The following is a 20,757-nucleotide window of genomic DNA, read 5'->3' as shown; positions in this document are numbered from 1 at the left end:
AGCTTCATGGAATTGCTGTAGATGATGTTTACTGTATACATCAAACAGTAGTAACAACAGAAGTATCCTTGACAAAATGTAAAATAGGTCATATTTCTGTGGAGATTCAAATGGACTAATGAGTATTGGTAATTACTGTACCCAATGGTATGAAGGGTAAAGGTCTGGGTTAGAATAGTCCTACCAGCTAACATGATTGATTCGCCCAGCAAGTCTTGTCTGCCTGTTGAGAAGTCTGCAATCGTCTCGAGTCGCATTGACCTGCAGGTGGCGCTGGATTTTAAGGTGACCATAAAGCTAACAGGAAGTGTACTCGAGAAGAGTGGCTAAATGATATCACTGGAACATGTATCTTCCCTAAAAGCAAAAAACTCATCAAGTTTGTACTCAAAGCGTTATTTCACTAGCTTTTTGCTGCTCCTTCGCGTTTACCTATGTCAATGCAATGTCGGCTAGAAAGCGATCGAAAGAACACGAGGACAGGGGAGACCGCAAACGCCACAAGGAATCAAAACACGACGTGGAAAAACTCAAGAAACAAGCGAAAAAACTCAACCAACAAGTGCAAAAACTAAAGCACGTGGAGACGTTGTAAGTGGAAATTGTGCTTGTATTGGTGACATTGAACTTGTGTATGAATAATGAATATTATTATTGCTGCCTTCTTCGGTGATTTATGGTAGCCTAAGTACATGCATTGCTAAGTTAGCTTGCTCATGTCTTGACTGTAGCACTGCGGTGCGTGGCCCCATCGGAATCCCGTTTCCTTCCATTATTTCCATGAACCGTTGTCATTATTTAGCAGGGGAAATATGTTACTTGCCTACAATAATCACGGTGACACCTCACGGTAATTGACCCCTAAACTACCAACATATTTACGTTATACGTTGTGTCCCAACGGGGGCCAGACTCAGAAAGTACTTTTTTTTTCGTTCCTAATTTTCCCCCCATATAATTATAAAATCTGTTTTGCACCCTAAAAAGAGTTGGCTTGAACCGTCAAGCTTAAAAGATGAAGACGAGTAGGCTATACTGGTAACATTTATACAACTGTTAGTTCCATCCAAGTGATTTGATTGGACAAGAGGCATTCCATGAGTGCCGATATACAGTATAACAGCACTGGGACTTTTAACTATATGTATCACTCCGCCGCACAGGTGTTCTATTAAATGACCGTTAATTAGACTACAATACTACATTAACGGTCGTTATCTATCAGATTATCTATCAGTGTGTTGGTTTCAAACAAAGATGGATATATTTCCAAATATTACATTTGAGTTAAATGATGAATGGTCATCAGAAGAGGACGAAGGGAAGGGCCTTAATACTTCAGTGCAAACCTTCAGGTGTGCTGATATGACACCAGTCAAAACCTAGACAAATTGGCGAAGAGCAAAAATTAAGCTAACAAGGCAAACAACATGGGCCTTGAACTGCTTTCAGACTTAAAGCTCGCTAAAAGGTGACTGGAGACCATCCCCCGAGAACAGGAAATGATGGAGCAATGTACTATCTGATGTCAACTTGTCTGAATCGCATTCACACATGCCACCGGAGTCCCTAGTGAAACCTAAAATGTTAATATATCAACATCTGAATTGAAGTTCTTTAAAGGCACCCTTTGCAGGACTGTGCCCTTTTCACTGCAATGGGAATTCCAATGACAGAATAGTGTCTCCCTCGCTCAATGCAAACAACTTCCAACTAACACAATGAATCTCAATAATTTTCTCATTTTTATCCAGCGAATCCATCTTTCAGTGTGCACATTTTAGCGACAAGTAGTTAGCGATCTCATAGTTATCTTTACACCAACATAATTGACAGATTTTATTAGCAGCGACAGATTGTGACTTTCCACCACCATAACTTTTAAGACCCTCTGCCTCTGGGTCATCTCCAAAGCTGGTGACGGTTATCTGTAAAAAGAACTTTGTCAGCGACCAAAGTAAGTGAAGTCCATAATCAATATGACAGGAACTATTGGGGCTATGAAGTGCAGTGAGGATGCACAAAATGCAAAAATCTGGGTGTGGCATTGCCAATGTGGGCTGGCTAAACAGTGTCCCCTTTGAATTATGTGGGGGTTATTAGTTTTTCTTGCTATACCCCATATATGTAAACAAAATAACAGGGTCTTCTTGTCCAAAAATGTCTTCCTATACAGGTTGATGAAATACAGCTCTAGTTAGATCACAGTGTTTCTGAATTTATCACATTGACTCTTGTTTTCTTTCTCCCTCTTTATGTAGTTATGAAAAACCTCCCCCTGGACTCATTAAGGTACATGTACATTTTTTGTTGAGCTCACTCTGACAGCCAATTCATCACCGGGATGTATTAAATCATAAAATAGATCAGGTAAAGTAGGTTATGTGCCATATTGCTGAGAAACCAGTCCCAGATAGGCGTGTGTGTGTGTGTGTGTGTGTGTGTGTGTGTGTGTGTGTGTGTGTGTGTGTTTGTGTGTGTGTGTGTTTGTGTGTGTGTAAGCCTATTTGGAGGTGGGTCTCCCGGCTGTGCACTGTGGCATGGCAATGGGAACTGGAAATGTGTCGCTGGAAATGTGTCTACCTGAAGTCCACATTTGGTTGACTGTTTTTGTAGGAGGATGAGTACAAACCTGAGGACTGTATTCCTGCTGCACCAGGAAATGAAGATGCCAGGGACTTCTTGGCGCATGCGCCCACCAAGGGCCTGTGGATGCCCCTGGGGAAGGAGGTGAAAGTTATGCAGTGTGAGTACAAGTGAGATGCTAGGACTGCTGCTAATAAATCATTAAATATAGCATTGTATGTGAGTACAGGTTTTTATCCTATTCAGCACGGGAACTCTAGCCCAAATCCTGATAAGGGGTCCATTTCCTTTTATAGTTCATGGTTCAAAAACATTCTGGTGATTTATAGTAATGTCCCCAAATTATGGGCAAGACAGACATGAAGACAATAGGCCTATGTTGTGATTGTGCTTCGTGTCCTTTTACGTGTACACTATCACAATATTAGCCACCCTGTGAGAAATCAACTTCATTACTGATCGGGACTTATCTTGTCATTCAAATGTCCTGATGTTCTTTCATTACCTCTCCTAGTCCAGAGGGTGTCACTTGTGTTCCCAGTGCGAATGAAAAGATGCTAGGTTTCATGGACCCATCAGTTTAATTAGCTCAGCCACAGAGAGATTCACTTCTGTTCCGCTGTCACTGAGAGAACAGTTTCATCATTTTCCTCATTAATTCCTCTGTCCTAGTAATTTTCATGGTATGCTATGCAAGGGACCCACAAAGCACACAGACGCTATTTACAATGTCTCATTTGTTTCCTCGGTGGAATCCAAAGGCATTGTTTGTTCCAGATAATACTTTAGGAAAATATTTGAGTTACAGATAAATGGGGGGAAAAATCATCTGTCTTGAAATTATTATTACTCTTTTCTGTCACTCATCTGTCAAATGGTGAATATGTTGGCACTAATCAAGTCAATAGAAAGTGATTGTGATGATGTTGGATGTTCTGCTTGTGCAGGTTGGAGATGCAAACGCTATGGTCACCGGACAGGAGACCGAGAATGTCCCTTCTTCATCAAAGGAAACCAGAAACTGGAGCAGTTCAGAGTGGTGAGTCTGCAGCTGCAGCCAGCATACTCATCTCCCAGACACAGATTCTCTTCACTTCTCCAGAAGTATGCCTTTGTGCACTCCTCAGTATGGATTGAAAAAGAAAGGATTAGTGAAAGACATGTGCTGGAAACTCTTCAGAGCCCATGCTAACATCAATCCAATTATTTTTTAAATCATGAGGCGTGGAATGAACAAGACCACACTTTGGGGAGAAGGGTTAGAGAGTGGAACTCAGTGTAAACATATGTGAACCTCACAGTACCTTTTTTAGTGTTGCAGTACCTGGGGGCGTAATAGTGCCTGCTGCAGAGGATTCACTGTAGGCCAATACCACTGCAATGATTACCATAAGTGCAAGTGTATCATATTTTCATTTGTTCCATTGTGATACAACCCGATTTAAAAGTGCTGATACAGCAGAATATAGTTGAATGGATGAAAATGTGTTTAGTTGAAGCAAATAGCAATACCTGCATGAGGTTGTGCCTTGTAATGCTTGTTATCATTGAAGCGTTTACAGTGATTTTTGGTCCCTTGTTAACGGTTTTCAGTGGTTGTAAACTGTATATTTCTTGCAGGCACACGAAGACCCAATGTATGACCTGATCAGAGAAAACAAACGGAATGAAAAAGAAACAAGGTAACATCTCTATTAGGTGAGATACTAGTATCTCACATAGTCTATCATCACACTCACCGTTAAATGTCTGGGTTCATCACCAAAATAAAAGCTGACCATCTCACAACATACTCAGACATTTTGGGCATTGCACGTGTGATTAGTTCACTGTTGTTGAATTCAAGAGATTAAGCCAGTTGCTAGGATTAGATTGGTCAGTATCGCTCAAGGTGTGTTTTAAGATTTTAACAGACCATCAAGCATTTACAGTAGATCACACCTTTCTGATGCAAACTGATTTTGTGCAATGTCTATGATCTGGAAAGTGTGTCAGCGTGGCTGGCTGGCTCTCTGTGCAGGTTTATATGAAATACCTTCTGACAGGAGGATGCCAGAGTCGTTGTCTCCACTGTTGGGAGTTGGCAGTGAGGCTAGTCTGGTGCATAGAGGTCATTTAGAGAACAGTGCCGGTGTAACATGTCTGTGCTGCATTGATTTAGGCATGCCATTTATAGCATTGGGTCCTACCATTTTGTCTGTTTTGTGCACAGCAATACTCAGCTGTAGTGACTAAGTAAACACCCCGACTATTCAGTCTCTGACAATCCAAGTCTGTAGTCAGGGTGTGGTTTTTTAATTTATTTTTGTGGAAGATTAATGTGTTTTTAAGTACAGAGAGAGATTGACAACAATACAACAATGGGCAATGTTATCTGACAAAGCATTGATGATTGATGAAGTTGAGTAATTACAAGACTGAAATGTTATTCAGATAGAGTATGATTGGTGACGCTGCTACCGCCTACCTACTTACAGTACATTGTATTTCAACTCGGAGGTTGACTGGAGTTCTGCTACATGACCTGGTGGGAGTGTGTGATTTCAGGTATGATGTTTTTGAGTGTGAAGTGACACCAGTGGATTGGGCCAGAGGAGCCTGTCCCGTGGGAGAGAAGGTGTCAAAGAGCCTGAGAGTGTGGCACGGTTCTTTGGGACTGTCAACTTTCAAAAGAACAACGTTCCACTGATGAATAGTTGAATAGTTGCAGTTTGAGCATCGCACGGGAACTGCTTTTGAAGTCGGTTGTTGTTTACCAGTTTCTAGCACTGTTTTGCTCTGTTTCTCTGAGCAAAGCGATTCAATTGGAATATGCTGTAGTACATTCCTGTGAAATCAAAGAAAGTGTGTGCCTCATGCCTCGGTCTTGGAATTGTTTGATAATTTAAAAAAAATATTTTATGAACATAACAGTCCTCTGTCCCTGAAAGTATTCTGACATTTGTATATTTGATCTTTGTCTTGTGTGCTTCAGAGTTACTGTGCTGCCTGAAATGAGTTCTTGTGACCTACTTGCCACCAGCTGTGGACACCTGTAATCACCCATATGCCCATACTACATGTACTGGCCAGCTGTCAGCTGACTATTACTTTTACTCCCCATCACCACATAAGACCTTTCTTAGTAAATTAATAGAAATGACAGATTCTATAGTCTTCCTGGATTTTACCAGAACAAAGCCTGATTTGCAGTGTGACTAATGTGTGTGGTGTTGTTTCTGTTACCATGGCTCATTTGAAAAAGAGGCTACTGTCTCAATATGACTACCCTGGTTAAATAAAGGATAAATAATGATGTTGGGAGTTTTGTGTGTGCTCACTGCTTACTTACCGTATGTTTTCTGTCTCTCAAGGATCGAGCAGCTCAGGCAGCTCCTGCAGGACACCACCTCCTCAGATTCTGACAGCTCCTCCTCTTCCTCTACGACCAGCGACCACCATCACAGCAAGAAGAGGAAGAAGAGCAAGGACAAGAAAAAGAAGGAGAAGGAGAAGAAGAAAAGAAAGAAGAAGAGGAAGCACAAGTCCTCCAAAACCAGTGACGGCTCAGAGTCAGATTGACCAATTGGAACATTACCTGGATTGTTCAAATAGAGTGTGGTGGCTATGGGGTCAGTCAGTGAGCAGCCACAGTGGTTCCTACCCAGAGGCTGTGTATGTCCTCACTTGTACACTTTGAAGTGTACACTAGAGAACTCCTTGCCTCCTGCTGCTCCTCCCTTTCTTGGTCAGAATCGTTCAATAATGCATGACTTATCCAATCCGACTTATCCAATCCATACGGTAATTTGCTCTAAGTGAGTTCCTTAGATGTGTAACTCTTTTAGATCATACAGAACTGGATCACATGGAACTCCAGGAAAGCTTGAATGTGTGAACGTCTTTCAGATGAGAAGCTACGAGAGCTCAGAGAGAATGGCTAATGACATGGGAGACTGGGCGAACCAGAGCTGAAATGAAAATTATTGTTCGCTTGGGGGTTCCGATCCAAGCCTATGAATGCTTCCTGTTATATTTTTTCCCCATTAAAGGTTGGATGTCTGAATACTTAGATAAATATTTGCAATGAGTTGCGGTTGGAATTTGCATATTTTATTTAATCCAGCCCCAGAAAGAGGGGAGAATGTATTTCAATGTGTTCTCTGTGAATGAGAATAAATAGAGCTGCAAATGAGGAAAACATTTAAATGTTGTTGTTGATTTGGTACTGTGCCTTTTCTTTTACCACTAAACACATTTCAGGTGTTTTATTATCATTTGTAATTCATTCAGATAGGCTAGTTACAATAGGAATAGTGAAATAAGCATTACTTCTAGAGGGAAAAAATAGCACTTTTTTGTCTTGAAAGTCCTCTCATAGGGCTTTCACACAGCCAAGGAACCGTTCCCGTTCCCGTTCTGAAACCTCCGAACCTTGGTGCTGTCTGGCGAACCAGCCCGCGTTCATACCAGTGTAACCAAAACCATCCGCGTCATCAACGCTGGGTGATGAAAGGGCAGGATAAACATAAATGTGCGTTCGTGTGTGTGTGTGTGTGTGTTTGTTTGCTGAGCATGTGAGGAAGATAGAGAGAATGATGAGACTCTTGATCTTTTTTTTCTTCTTCTTTATCACTAATGATTAGATTTAGATTACATTTTGTCTCCTTCCTTCTAGCTGGTCTTTGCAGCCTAGAATATGACACTCCCACTGACGACGTGACTGTTCTAGGTTTTGGTTCCCGCTTGAGAACCACTATTTTCTGGTTCCCACTGCGAACCAACTTCTCAGGCTCTGAACCAATTTACGTGCCGGCCGGTTCCATGAAAGGGAACGCGAACCGGAACGGTTCCTTGGCGGTGTGAAAGCCCTATCATTAATCTCAGGGTACTTTAGGGAGTGTTACTCATGTACCATTTTGTAGTCAGTAGCACACACCCTGCAGGCCACATCAAAACACTTCACATTACGTCTCATTATTGAGTGATCCATTTAGAAATTGGCCCTAGTGACCCTGATAAGAGGACTGTTTAAACAATCCATTGGAGAATGTGTTTGAATTTTTACAACTTGCAAAAATACTAGGATGGTTAAGCCTAAAGGTGTGTTTGTGTCATGTATGTATGTACGGTATTTAAATGTTTCAGTATTCTGGTACAATTCGTTTTGAAAATAGGTGTTCAGAATACAGATACTTTTATAAATAAGAAAATAACATTGCTAATACTTTGTACTGCACAGTAACTACTCAGCTGAATGGAGAAAAAACATTGAAGATAATCTGACTGCGCCATGGTTTTTCCCCACAGTGTGGCTGACAGGCAGGCAGGAGGCAGAGCAGGCAGGAGGGCTGAAGGTGGAGGAAAGTAGGCTTTCAATTACCGGCACCATTTTAAAAGTCAAAGAAGATTAAATCACTTCATCTTTTTATGCTGAATCTGAACATTTTTGAATGCCTGTTTACAAATGTACATTTTGAATCATGTATTCAGTCTTCAGTACCTGAATACATTTTAAAGTGTTCCATACAACAGTGTGTGTGTGTGTGTGTGTGTGTGTGTGTGCATGTGCCTGCATGGGTGCATGTGTGTATATGCTTGTGTGTGTCCTAGTAACAGAAAGTGCCATTTAATACCTCTCCTTCACCCCATCCCTCTCCAGGAGAGGCTCTCCTATCCTACTCTCCATAGCAACTCCCTCCTCTCTCTGGCACTTTGGCGAAAGGCCCCCAGATAAATCAACAGCATTGAAACAGTGTGTTGCTACCACACGTAGTCCTCTCTGAGTAGAACCATGAATCTCACAGATGAGTTTCACTCAGTTCACTGCTCAGAGGGAGCTTCTCATCTGCCAATTTGGGAAAGTCAGAAGAGAAAAGCCTCTTTATTGAATCACTTTGTCTTATAGGACAGGAGAAAGGGGCAATACAATTCCCTGTCTAGTTGAGTTTCAACAATGTTGGAGAAGCTACTCTGAAAATGTATTTAACTAGATTACCAATTATTTTACAAGGGAAGAAGTTGAACTACACTTAAGCTACCCTACACTAAAACTACACTAAATATGCCTAAATATAGTTTATCAAACCAAAACTACTCTGAAAAAGTAGTTCACTACATCCAAAGTAATCCAGTCAACACACCACAGTCAGTTACTGAAAGATAACCAGTCCATTTGACAGAAAGCATGTGATAGAAACGCTCTGAAATCACTGGGAGAGAAAAAGATGGTGAGGTGGAGCAACGTGGGAAACTGGAGGCAGTGAGGGAAGAAATAGTACGGAAATTTGAAGTTCAAAGGCTGGAATAATAATTCAATTCCAACTGTCAAATACAACTGAAACATAGGACCCTTTCACTGTTTACAAACATTGCTGCCTGAATATGATGTTGGTAGAAAAATACCCCACACTCTTAAACAAGACATGGGCTGTAGGAAACAAAATAAACAACTACACTATACAGAATGTTAGTTTTTTCTGCATTCAGATTTCAATGACCCAGACATCGCCTTCTGATTCCTGTATTCATTTTGAGCCACATGGTATTGCTTATCTCCATTCCAGAAATACTTGTACGATTAAAAGAAAGGGGATTATAATTAGTATATTTATTTATTTGATCTTTCTCAGATGAATGCAATCATATGTCATACCACACCTTGGTGCACCAGATGATTTGACAACACAATGATCACAACTCCAACACCCCCAACATGCTGTCTGATATATGATGTGATATATTATGTATGAATAAATCGATAGCCATGAATTATTTACTCAGCTCTCCTCTTAAATGACACTCAATTATGACATAAATGATTGTACATCATATTCCACGTCGCAAATAGAGAGCAAAACCTATTCTCTCACTCAAGTTTTTTTAATGAACTATAGGCTACTGTAGCTTAATACAATGGACTTCAAAGTGAGAGAAATAAGGTTGCTCATCAACTGGGAAGGTCCTGCCGCCCCTTTCAATCATTGTCGGGATGTGTTGTGTTGTTAATGGTCGACGTCCCTCTCATCAGTGGCGGACTCAGGCTGTTTGAAGGGCAGGGGCGAAAAGAAAAAAAGGGCACCTACTGCACAACATGGGACCCCATCAGTGCACATGGTCAAGGTTAGACCATTGGAAGGGCAGCCAATAGGGCACATCCTCTAATTTTGCCACTCAAAAGGGCACTTTAGTGAGACATTTTGCAACTGTGGGGGCACATGGTCAAATTTAGACCATTGGAGGGGCACCAGTAGGGCACATCCTCTCATTTTCGCCACTCAAAAGGGCATTTTTGCCACTCAAAAGGGCACTTTAGCGAGACGTTTTTCAACCGTGGGGGCACCAGGAGGGGCGGTCGCCCCCCCTGCCCCCCCATGAGTCCGCCAGTGCCTCTCATCGCTGCTCGGCGGAGCAGAGAAGAGCCAACCAGCAGACGTCTGGCGGAGGAAAGAGGAAGTGAAAACATCAGCAGCGCTATCTGATCTGTCTGTCCACCGCGGAGGAGAGAGGGAGAACACTACTGTCGCCCGGACGAACTCCCAACATCAGAGAAGTCCGCACGCTTCAGCAGGTTTGTAGAAAACAGGCTTGTTACCTTCACTCGTGTTATAATAGAGGTGATAGTCTTAGGTGTAGGTTACTAAATCATGCAGTTCAGTGTGGTTTTGGCTTATCTCATTTACACGATAGAATCATGACTGCTCAAGAAAATTGTGAATGGTCAGTGTTTTGACTCGCCGAAACGCCTCGCTTACAGTAGCCAGCAAGTGTTACATTGTAGTTACGTGGTATACAGTAGCACCGTTGGCTGATCCGGAATTGTTGTGGGCTAATCCGTTTATTTTGTTTATTTTGTAAGTTATCAGTTTTGCCTACTTTTCTGCAGGAGTGGTCAGCGGTTCTGGGCGCTTTCTTTGATTGACGTGCTCGCTCAGAACAATCCAGTCCTCGTGAAGTTTTAGTGTGGAAGTCCATTTGCGCTTAAATGTTTTGCATTACATTTCTAAAACTGACTGTTGTGAATGCAAACTGTTGTGAATGCAAATTACAAGCAAAGTGGATGCAGATTTTTGTGGATGCAAGATCCATCCAGCTATCCGTGAATAATATGTTTAAAGGCTATTCATGTAAAGACTGGATAGGCGGCAAATTTGGAACCATTGTATTTCATATTTGACATAATTTCGTCCTTTGATGAAAGAGCTCAAACTTCGCTCAGACCGCTGAGGTTTCATCTGTTCCTCATCCTTATTTTATTTATGTAAGCAAATGTCAATTGCAGGAGAAAAGTCGTAGCGTACAGTATCTCCTTCCTTCAGCTTCAATGCATGTGGTTTTGAGCAAGATTTTGTCCATATTTGGATGAATTATTCTATGATGGAGATAATGTCGGTAGCCTACATCGATGTCGAGAACACTCCTTGCAGCTACAACATATCACTTAAGATGTCATTGAATCAACACAGTCCGGGCTATATTATGCAATCAAGGTATGTTTGTTGACATTCTTGTTTTAGGCCAATATCTAAAGGTAGATGGACATCTAGCAGCAGTTTGTCAAGACAGATTGTGTCTCTGACATGTAGATGGAATTATAAGAAGGGGAAATACTTTACATTTGCCCCTATACCTAAACATTGTAATTAGTAACATTGTATTAACTTTCTTTAACTGACGCATTGTTTGTTCATTTTCGATTCAAAGACTGACCTACATCACACAACACCAAATTGGCCTAACAGTGACACACACAGCCCTTTTTATTCAAGCTTCATCAATAGTATGACCTCTGGACATCCCTCGGGCTAGTTTGTTAGCCCTTTTACATGTTCTGTTAGCCACAAGAGATGTTTGTGTTTTGATGGCATTACATCATATCATGTACATAAACACAGTAATAACCACAGAGTACAGCTGCCAGTTTGCTCCAGGGTATGAGTCTTGATTGTAGTTGGATGTTTTTAGATAGGCTTATGCATATGCTGATGGACATATGTTAGGATTATTTTTGGTCTTGAAGGCCACATCTCTTAATGATATTGGCTTACACAAACGCTACCCTGGGGTCATGTATGTTGTCTTAATAAGGCTAGGCCTACATCTTTGATGAGATGGTCTTTTTTTCCATCTGGAGACATGGATTGGGGCTGAGTAGCTAATTTACATCTACGTACATTTTGACAAGAGAAGCCTCTGAAATTAATGTTTGATGAGGTAGAGATTCAGAACTGGGGTCACAAACTGTGGTCACTAGTACCTTACTTCAACTCTACTAAATAACAAAGTAGCTGCACACAGGAATATCCTAACTCTTTAGTACACCTGGTGGATTGGTGGGTCTAGTCTGGAAAGGCCTGACCACCAGTCCAGCCAAGAGTGGGTCATGTCAGCAGCATATACTGGTTTTATGGCTACCTGAGGAACAGTACATTAAAGGAATGTACACACAGAGGAAAAGACTGTTTTATTGGGCGTCTGCTCTCTCGTTTCCTTGCCAGATAAACATTTCTAATCCCCGAGGGTCTTAAACAGAAAAACGACACACAAGTTAAAGTATTAAAAAGTGAATTCTTCAGACTTGGGTTTTCAGCCCATCTTCATTTTAAGGATGCTTTATTAATGGAATTAGACCTCACATGCAGGGTCTTTTGTTTTGAATGCAGTAATCCACAGACCAGATTAGTTTCCTGATTGAAGGTTGGTTACAGTAGTTTCACTCTGGGAGCATGGCTCATTCAGACATGTGCCGTTGTGCATATAGATTACACTCTGCAATTTGGCACCCTCTCACCTCCGAGTGAAACCGTGCCAATTTATGAGCAGCCCCCCTTGCCTGGCAGTTCTCTCTCTCTCTCTCTCTCTCTCTCTCTCTCTCTCTCTCTCTCTCTCTCTCTCTCTCTCTCTCTCTCTCTCTCTCTCTCTCTGTCCCCCCCCCCTCTCTCTCTCTCTGCATCTGTACTCGTCCCAAGGGGAGGCTGTGGTATGTAAATTGTTATCTCATTGTTGTATTCATCCCTTCCTCTGCTATCCGTTTATCTTAATGGCACTGTTTCCTCACCAGAAAAGCAAAAAGCCTTGACTTGCAGGTTTAAATGTTTGCTGCAAAACTTTTTGACAGAAAGTTCACACAGTCTTTTTTTCCCTTTCAAGCTGTCAGATAGGGTTGACTACCCTCTAAAACCCTGTTACCCTTGCATCTACTGGCACATCTCATACTCATAGGGTTAGATTACTGTGCTGTTCCAATTAAGGTTGATGTTGCCATGCATGTAATTGCTTCCTGCAGTATTGTGTTAATTAAAACAGCAGGTATGTGTAAATGTAGGTGCTAGACTGCATGGCTGATCAGAGTTGTTAGATGAGGTGTTAATGCGATGCTCTGTAAAGCTCTTATAATGCAGCCCTGACTTTGCAGCTCTTTATCTTCTGATATTGATACCGTACCACAGAAGCACAAGTTGAAAGGTTACTCAGAAGTCTGAGAGAACTGGTTTTACATTCTTCTTTCTGAATCAGAAATCAGTCATTCGTTCTTGAGATCATTAATCTTCTTCCTCGGCGAGGGAGCAGAGGAGTCTTCTGTAGGAAACTGAGGCTTTGTGGACCATCACCCAAAGAAGATATTGTTTTAGAATTCTTCACACACGCACACACACACACACACACACACACACACACACACACACACACACACACACACACACAGTCAGCTCCATTCAACCACAGCTGTACAAAATCAATCAAATGTATCGCATTCATATAGTGGGTCTTAAGCCCAACAGAGTTTAACAGTACACAGATATATGACCCAGGATGACCCAGTTTGTGATGATTCACTCTGGCCACAACATTCTATGTATGTTACTGTGCTGAGTTCAATGTGAGCCAGCTGTTTGGTATTTAGTGTCCTATAATGTCTCTCACCACAGATACAGTATATGATCCGGTCTATATGATCCAGTGGTCCTACATTTACACAACATTTACGCAAGCGATAGCTATTCACTCCCTCTACCTCATTCGAGCTATGTCAGAGTTGGGTATTTATTATCTATAAGCCCACTATATATTTAGTATTTGACTTCTAACTAAGTATAGAGCAGCTGTATAGCGGGTGTTTGGTCTTTCTGTTGTGTTGTGTGGGCAGCTGCGTGTTGAAGCGGTGTGTGCGCGCATGCGTGTACAAGTGTCTGTGTCTGCTGCAGCTTTGTTGATCCTATTTTCCATACGGGTCATCTCCAGTAGCTGCATGCTGGTGTGCGAGCCAGGTGTCTCCCACATGTCTGCTCCAGCTGTGGTGGACTGGACTCGTGTCTGTGTAGCCAGTAGAACGGTGTCCAGACAGAGCATGATTTAGCTGTATGGGTCAGTGCGCTCCCCCCTGCTGCGGTTTATGGATCGGGCCTCTCCGTCACGCTCCTCTGCCCTCCATCCCTCCCCTTCTGTATTTCTTTCCATCACTCTCCTTCACCGCATGAACATATTATGAAGTGGGCTGTCTGCTCTCGCACAGCCATGATCCCGAAGGCTTCTCCAGCATAAAGGAAGAGCATTCAAATGCCTTCTGGTCCTCTTGATACATACTTCCTGTGTGTGTGTGTGTGTGTGTGTGTGCGTGTGAGCGTGTGCGTGCGTGTGCGTGTGCGTGCGCGTGCGCGTGCACGTGCGGGTGTGCCCTCCACACTGACACTGATTCACTGTCCTCTGGCCTGATTGAATGCACTGCATCACAGTTCTACAGAGAGATGGATAGATTGAGCAGTAACAGAGAGGGATAGGCTAAAGAGAGTCAATGTCAGTCCAACTCTCTCAGGTCTACATACGTGTCTACAGTGTAGGGGCTAGGGTTTAATTTGGGATTCTGAATCCAGCCATTGAAGTTTCCAAAAAATATAATCATGGAAAATCACCATGGCGGCCATATGGCTGCCTCCTGGGGAATATTTACTATACGGTAGCAGTTCACTGAATGTTCAGAATTGTTATTTAGGCCCCTATATGTGTTTCAAAGTCTGCCTGTACTGTTGCCTGCCTTATGTCTGTCCTTCTGTCTTGTCAAAGATGGCCCCTTATGAGAGTGCACAGCACAGTCCCTGGATGAGGACGTATACAAAAAGACCCAAAAATATCAAAGGTGCCCAGAGGCTGCTCTGTGACTGTGACAAAGTGGAATTGCACGTCACGTGCGGCAAGCATTAAAATCTATCGCAGATGACAAAGGGAAATCTGGTGCCATCGCACACACTGAAACCTTCCTCTCAGCAGAACTGACCACCTTCTTTGCACCTCCTGTGTCTAAGAAATCGAATGGTGAAACTGTCAACGCTGCCACGGCAACGTAACGTCTCAGTACTCTGTGAATCGCAGTTTAACCCACATCAACTCTATTGTACCAGACAGACAGCCACCTTGGACCCGTTCCAGTTTGGCAACAGATCTACAGATGGTGCCATTGCACTGCACACTGCCCTGTCCCACCTGGAGAAAGACGACACCTATGTGAGAATGCTGCTCATCGACAGCTCCGCTTTCATCAACATTGCGCCCTCCAGGCTTGCCACCAAATCCAAGGCCCTGGAGATGAACACCTCCCTCTGCAACTGGATCCTGGACTTCCTAACGGGCAGACCCCAGGTAGTGAAGATAGGTGATGTAACGACTCTCAACGCGGGGCGCCGCCCATCGCTGCCTCCTTCGTTGCTTCCTGTACTCCATGTCCATCCATGACTGCGTGGACATGCGAGTCTCCAAAACCATACTTATGCTTGCCGAAGACACCACTGTGGTTGGCCTGATCACTAACAATGATCAGACAGCCTACAAAGAGGAGATGCCACTCCAACGGGTGGTGAGGAAGACCAACAAGATCCCCAAAGACTCCAGCCAACCTAGACATGGTCTGTTCACTCTGCTCCCCCCCTGGCCGATGGTCCCAGGCTGGCCGCTTCAGTAACAAAAGGTTCTGTGACCGCTTCTACCCCACGGCCATAGAACTGATGAACGATCAGCTCCTGTTGACCACTGACTCCCACACACATACTCACCAACCATGCGGCTCTTGACTTTTCACATTGGACTCTTATTATCTACTGCTGCTATCTATAGAATACTTTGCACTACCGACAGATATATTCATATATTATTGCACAACTGCATCTTGCACTGCCCACTACCACCTATCCTTGTATTGTTCATGTCATAATCTTTGGCCATTCCATCATTTGTGTTGTATTTATTGTTGTGTATTAAGCATCTCACTGCTGAGGATGTGAAAATCAAGAACGTTGACTTTGATAACGTTGACTCTGGAAATGATGTGTGCCCTGGTGGTAGATTGGATGCACAAATCGGATCGGGTTGCTCTGTTTTTAAGAAAACCATGAGCTCTCTTTCTCTCTGTTACTCTGTTCATTTCACTTTCTCTCTCTCCTCCCTGACCCTCTGCTTATCATTTGATCACTCTTCCTCATGTCCAGCTCTATGGTCCAGGGAGACTATGCACATGGTCAAGGGATCGGCTGACAACACTGTGTAAAGAAACATCATTGAAAGACATTAGTTTTTTTTACCACATTCTCTGTACACTAAGCACATTGCATTAAAGACTTTGTAAGTGATTATAGGCTTTAAGGATCTATCAACAGCTCTCCAGTGATTTAGAATAGAGTGGAATCCACTCTATTGTATTGTTATAATTTAATTTAAGTTATAATTTAATGTAAGACAAGAAAGAGAGAGGAGAATAGATTAGATGATGCTACCCCCTACAGTACACGCACTGACCCTGACTAAAGTGTGTGTGTACCGTAGGGGGGTGCGCTAAGCACTGGACCGGGTGAAGGCACACGTCCTGTAATTCAATTTCGAAACCCTGATTCGTTGAATGTGAAGTGGGTGTTTCACAATCTGCAAGATCTCATCTTATACACCTCTGTGTTGACGGCTTTCATCAGACTTCTAGATGTTCCCGATTCCAGTAAAGCCAACTCAGGCTGTTGTTCTTATGTTGCGGAGGAGTCACATTCCGAGGACAGAGATACAGTTATCTTGTTGACTGTGTCATCATCATGGGCTGACCTTGAGTTTAACAGCTCACTACAAAAGTTGTTTTAATGGAATACACATCTTGAGTGTTTTTTCAGGTTTTGTTGACGTTTATTATTAGACATCCCGGATCCCAGATTAAAGAACGTCTTAATAATGGAGTTTAAAGAGCACAGAGATTAGCATCTGCGCTATCAGCGCTCCATATGAACAACAGATTACATTCCTGACCCAGCACGCTCATTCATGTCTATGAGGAGAGGCCCTCTGAAAACATGACAAGGACACACTTTCACTGTGGAAATGCCTCTGACTGTAGGTGTTCTGAATGCTAAGACTGACTTTGAAATGTCAAAATAAATTGGAGGACACTAAAGGACATTTAGAAGCATCTCTCTCTCTCTCTCTCTCTCTCTCTCTCTCTCTCTCTCTCTCTCTCTCTCTCTCTCTCTCTCTCTCTCTCTCTGTATGTCCAGCTAAACACAACAGTCTTTAGTTTATGGCCCACAGTTACTGACCCTTTGCGACCCTTGTACTGACCAGTGTCATATAACAACAAACTTGACTTGTAGGCACCAGTGTGTGCGACTCCCCTGCTGCTTTGAACCTAGCAACTGTCCATTTGAGTTTGGACTTACCAGCCACTGTAAACTCACTGAGAGTCACTATCCAGATCACACCCGTACCCCTTTCATCACCTGTTAGCAACATGAGGCAGAGAATCTGTTCTGAAATACTGTAACCTTACTCTCTTTGGGAAACGGGGTCAGACCCGGGTGGCTGGATACCCATCACAGCATGACACAAGGACCCCAAGGGGAAGGTTTTCACTGCTATGCCGTCATCTGTTGAGAAGCTCTGGGGTAGCGCTGCCACTCTCTGATATTCATCTTTGTCCTCTAATGAGGATCTTGTTGGTGGGGAATTCGCTCAGAGAACATCTGGTGGTAATTCCAGGTCCAGAATGTTGGGAGCCATAACAATAGCTGCAGTTAGACTTTGTATCTCTTGTTGAGAGGGTAATCACTGATGTTCCACAGGACTTATCAAGCCCTTACCAGTCACATCCCTTCCCACGAGGCCCAGGTATTCATGTATGGGAACATCTGTGAAAGTTGGCTTATCTTCCCCACGGTGAGATCCACTGTAGCGCCTAGAAAGGCTGCTACGAGTGGCAAGGCTAACAAGCTGGCAGGTGATTCCTTTAGTTTTTTTCATTTGATGAGTGGAGCTTTATCTCATTCCACAGTTGCTAGCTCCTCCAGACCTGGCTTGGCTTGGGCCACACTCCTCAAGCTGGTAGAGCCACCTCAATGTGTTTTCTTTTTTTTGCGACATCTTATTTTGCTGTCCCTCTGTGTATGTCACAGTGGTTGGCTGGCCAAGCCTAGCTGACAACTACAGGCCACCTGCTATGAGCGTTGTCACAGAGCATGCTCCTTTTCCCCAGTGCTCTGTTTACAAACAATGAGTGACTGCTTTTAATGCCAGCAGCGCGTGATGCTCTAATCGTCCTAGACTGGCTTGGCTGAGCTGTGTTGCTGCTCGCGTTCCTCTTTTGTCTGGAGGGAGAGCTGAACAGAGAACAGAAAGCTGTCTGACTGGTATGTGTGCATTTCTCAGTCCAGACAGAAAGAGTAGAACGGAGCACAGATAACCTTTTTTTCGGGAAGGAGGAAAAATAACAGTCTGAATCCTTACCTTCATGGGGCTAATCACAGATCTGATATAACTGGATTAGTCAAACCAACGTGGTTTAAACTATCCAGTTGAGCTTGATCAGTGTTTTACTTACAGGAAATAGGCCTTTTGCATTTGTTCAAGTATTCAAACAGGGCCTGTGTGCCTCTCAAGCTGTTGAGGGGAAACTACTCAGAATAGTGGAAGGTGAGCCACTTCCTGTTTGCAGCAAACGTTCGGATCCATTTCCTTTACAGATAATGTGCAGAAAAAAAGGTTACACACATACGTAGTTGATTTCCCAACCATGTTGAAAGGCCTATTAGTGAAAATCGTCATTTCCATTATTTTGGTTTGAATTATGGCTTCACCAAATCACCCAAATATGAAAAATTTAGTTTTTGTGGTTTTCCAGCACTCTTTATGTTAAAATCCAGCGCTGTCCACTCTAAATGCTCTGTTTTTCGATGGGTGTGATTTAGGAGGCTTTGTTGTTGTCAGTCAGTGAGACCTTGTGTAATACTCCTTAAGATCCTTGCTCTGGGTAGTACGACACACTGCACACAGTGACCGCTCCTGACAGGTACAGATAAGAATTTTGTGGTGCAGCAAGGCAACATTTTTTTTCTTATTTATCAATATCATCTTGTTGTTTGAGCTAGCACACTGACAGTGTTATATTTTGCAACCTAGTCTACCTATTAACTGCATACACAGCCCTTCTAAGGACAGCCGTTCTACTCCCTATGTTTGCTATTCAAGTGAGTAAAATGTGCAGTTCCTATGGCAGTAGCAGCAGAGGGCACATCTTAGTAAGGAACATTAAGGATAATTAACATTGAAATAATGCAGCTAAAGAGCTACAAAATGTACTCCAAAAACGTGTGCATTACCTGATCTTTAATTTTTCTAAATCATCTTTCCACTCTTAATGAAATACAGACAGTCATACTAACAGACCTTTGTGTCTATATACACTTGATTGTAAAACCTAGCACTATGCTAAGTGAGTGATAGTCCAGCCAATTCCTGACTAAACATAATTCTGTAAACATTTTTAACCATATTTCTTAACCATTTCTTGGGAGTGGAAGTTCTGTATATAGAATATCTGCTTCCTGGCATAAGAGTTGCTAACAATTTTACAAAGCTAGCTCTAAAGTAACTCAGCAAAAATGTTATAGCATCCAACTGCAAACAGAAATGCCACATAAATCCATATGAGACAATGTAGGGTTATCAAAACTAATTGGTAAACATTACAGCCGTTCCAACATTGAACCTAGGAACAAACAACTCATGAGACTGTCAACCAAAAATGCAAGCAACCAGTAATTCGTCACTCAGAAATTGTGGTTATGCCATTGCTATGATTGTGTTTACTTGCATACACACAAAGAGGACTCTCTTTGATACAAAGCATGACAAATGGATGACATCATTATAATGACATCATACTCTCTGTTCACTCCCTCCAGACAAAAGAGGAACACGAGCGGCAACGCGGATCAGCCAAGCCAGTAACCATTGCAATGAGTGCACTGTTTGAAGCATGGCGACGGCCTCTGATGTTTGTGTCCCCGACTCTCTCCCCCAGCCACACAAACAGTATGGTTACATACAATCTACCCATAAAAGGCTAAAATGAGGCCTTTCAAATGATCTGTATGCTCATGGCCATATCTATAAATAGCCTAACTTCAATCGCATGAAACTCCAGTATACCACAAGTGAAGGGCGTCCCCTGAGTAGTGTAAGCTTTACCAGAGTTAAGAATAACAGGCCTTTACAAACCCCAATGAATGGTTTTAGACTGCAGAGGGATGAAAGGACTAGTGCCCTGCCCAGTGCCCACACTGCAGTCTGGCTGGAGGGAGGCTGGCATTGGCCTGGCATGTAGACGGGCCGAGGCAGAGGGATGGTATGGACAAGGAGGAGTCATGGGTACGGGCTAAGGGTGGACGTACTGTAGGGTTAGAGAGGTGGGTCTAGCAAGCATTGGCAGCCAGGGGGGGAAGCAGTGGTGTCTAGTGTCCCAGAAGCACTCCATCTGAGCTGGGTAGATGGGTATTGTGATAGCTGGGCTGGGTGCGTATACTGACATTCATTGTTGTACTAATGGAGGTTTGGGGTGGTGGGGGGTGTTGAAGATATAGAGGGTGTATCTAGTGTAGAGTCGTGGTTGTGAGATGGAGGGGAAGATTTCATAACATTGTGGCCCGAGCAACCGTGCTGTGGATACGGGGAGGTCTAGGGGACTCGGCAGGGGGGCTAGTGTTTTGGTAAAGCCCTGGAACTCACCCAAGACTAGGGTGGGAGTGGGGGGAGGGAGAGTTTGATGTATCAGGCACAGCTGGGGGCGGGGGGCAGGAGGACAGCTGGCAGAAGGAGGTGTGCGTGAGCGCGGGTATGAGTGAGTGTGTGTCACTGTGTGTGACTGTGTGTCACTGTGTGTGACTGTGTGTGTGA

The 20,757-nt window shown here is 43.2% G+C and overlaps 1 protein-coding gene across 1 annotated transcript; it reads left to right on the top strand.

Annotated features, from left to right (window-relative positions):
• The first annotated feature begins 358 nt into the window (after positions 1-358).
• Positions 359-6,748, top strand: rp9 (RP9 pre-mRNA splicing factor). Its single transcript, XM_080530698.1, has 6 exons — positions 359-591; positions 2,262-2,292; positions 2,617-2,746; positions 3,534-3,625; positions 4,207-4,268; positions 5,940-6,748. The coding sequence occupies exons 1-6, from the start codon at positions 446-448 to the stop codon at positions 6,145-6,147; spliced, it is 669 nt and encodes a 222-aa protein (XP_080386824.1). The 5' UTR covers positions 359-445; the 3' UTR covers positions 6,148-6,748.
• Positions 6,749-20,757: the final 14,009 nt, after the last annotated feature.

The sequence above is a fragment of the Nansenia antarctica genome (assembly GCF_963989245.1).
Source record: "Nansenia antarctica genome assembly, chromosome: 5".
Classification (NCBI taxonomy): Eukaryota; Metazoa; Chordata; class Actinopteri; order Argentiniformes; family Microstomatidae; genus Nansenia; species Nansenia antarctica.
This window is presented reverse-complemented; position numbering and strand designations above follow the sequence as displayed.

Excerpts from the sequence above, each read along its gene's own strand:
- rp9 (XM_080530698.1), top strand. The coding sequence starts at position 446 with ATGTCGGCTAGAAAGCGATCGAAAGAACACGAGGACAGGGGAGACCGC. Across the intron at positions 3,626-4,206 it reads AACTGGAGCAGTTCAGAGTG|GCACACGAAGACCCAATGTA; the intron begins GTGAGTCTGCAG and ends TATTTCTTGCAG. Across the intron at positions 4,269-5,939 it reads CGGAATGAAAAAGAAACAAG|GATCGAGCAGCTCAGGCAGC; the intron begins GTAACATCTCTA and ends CTGTCTCTCAAG.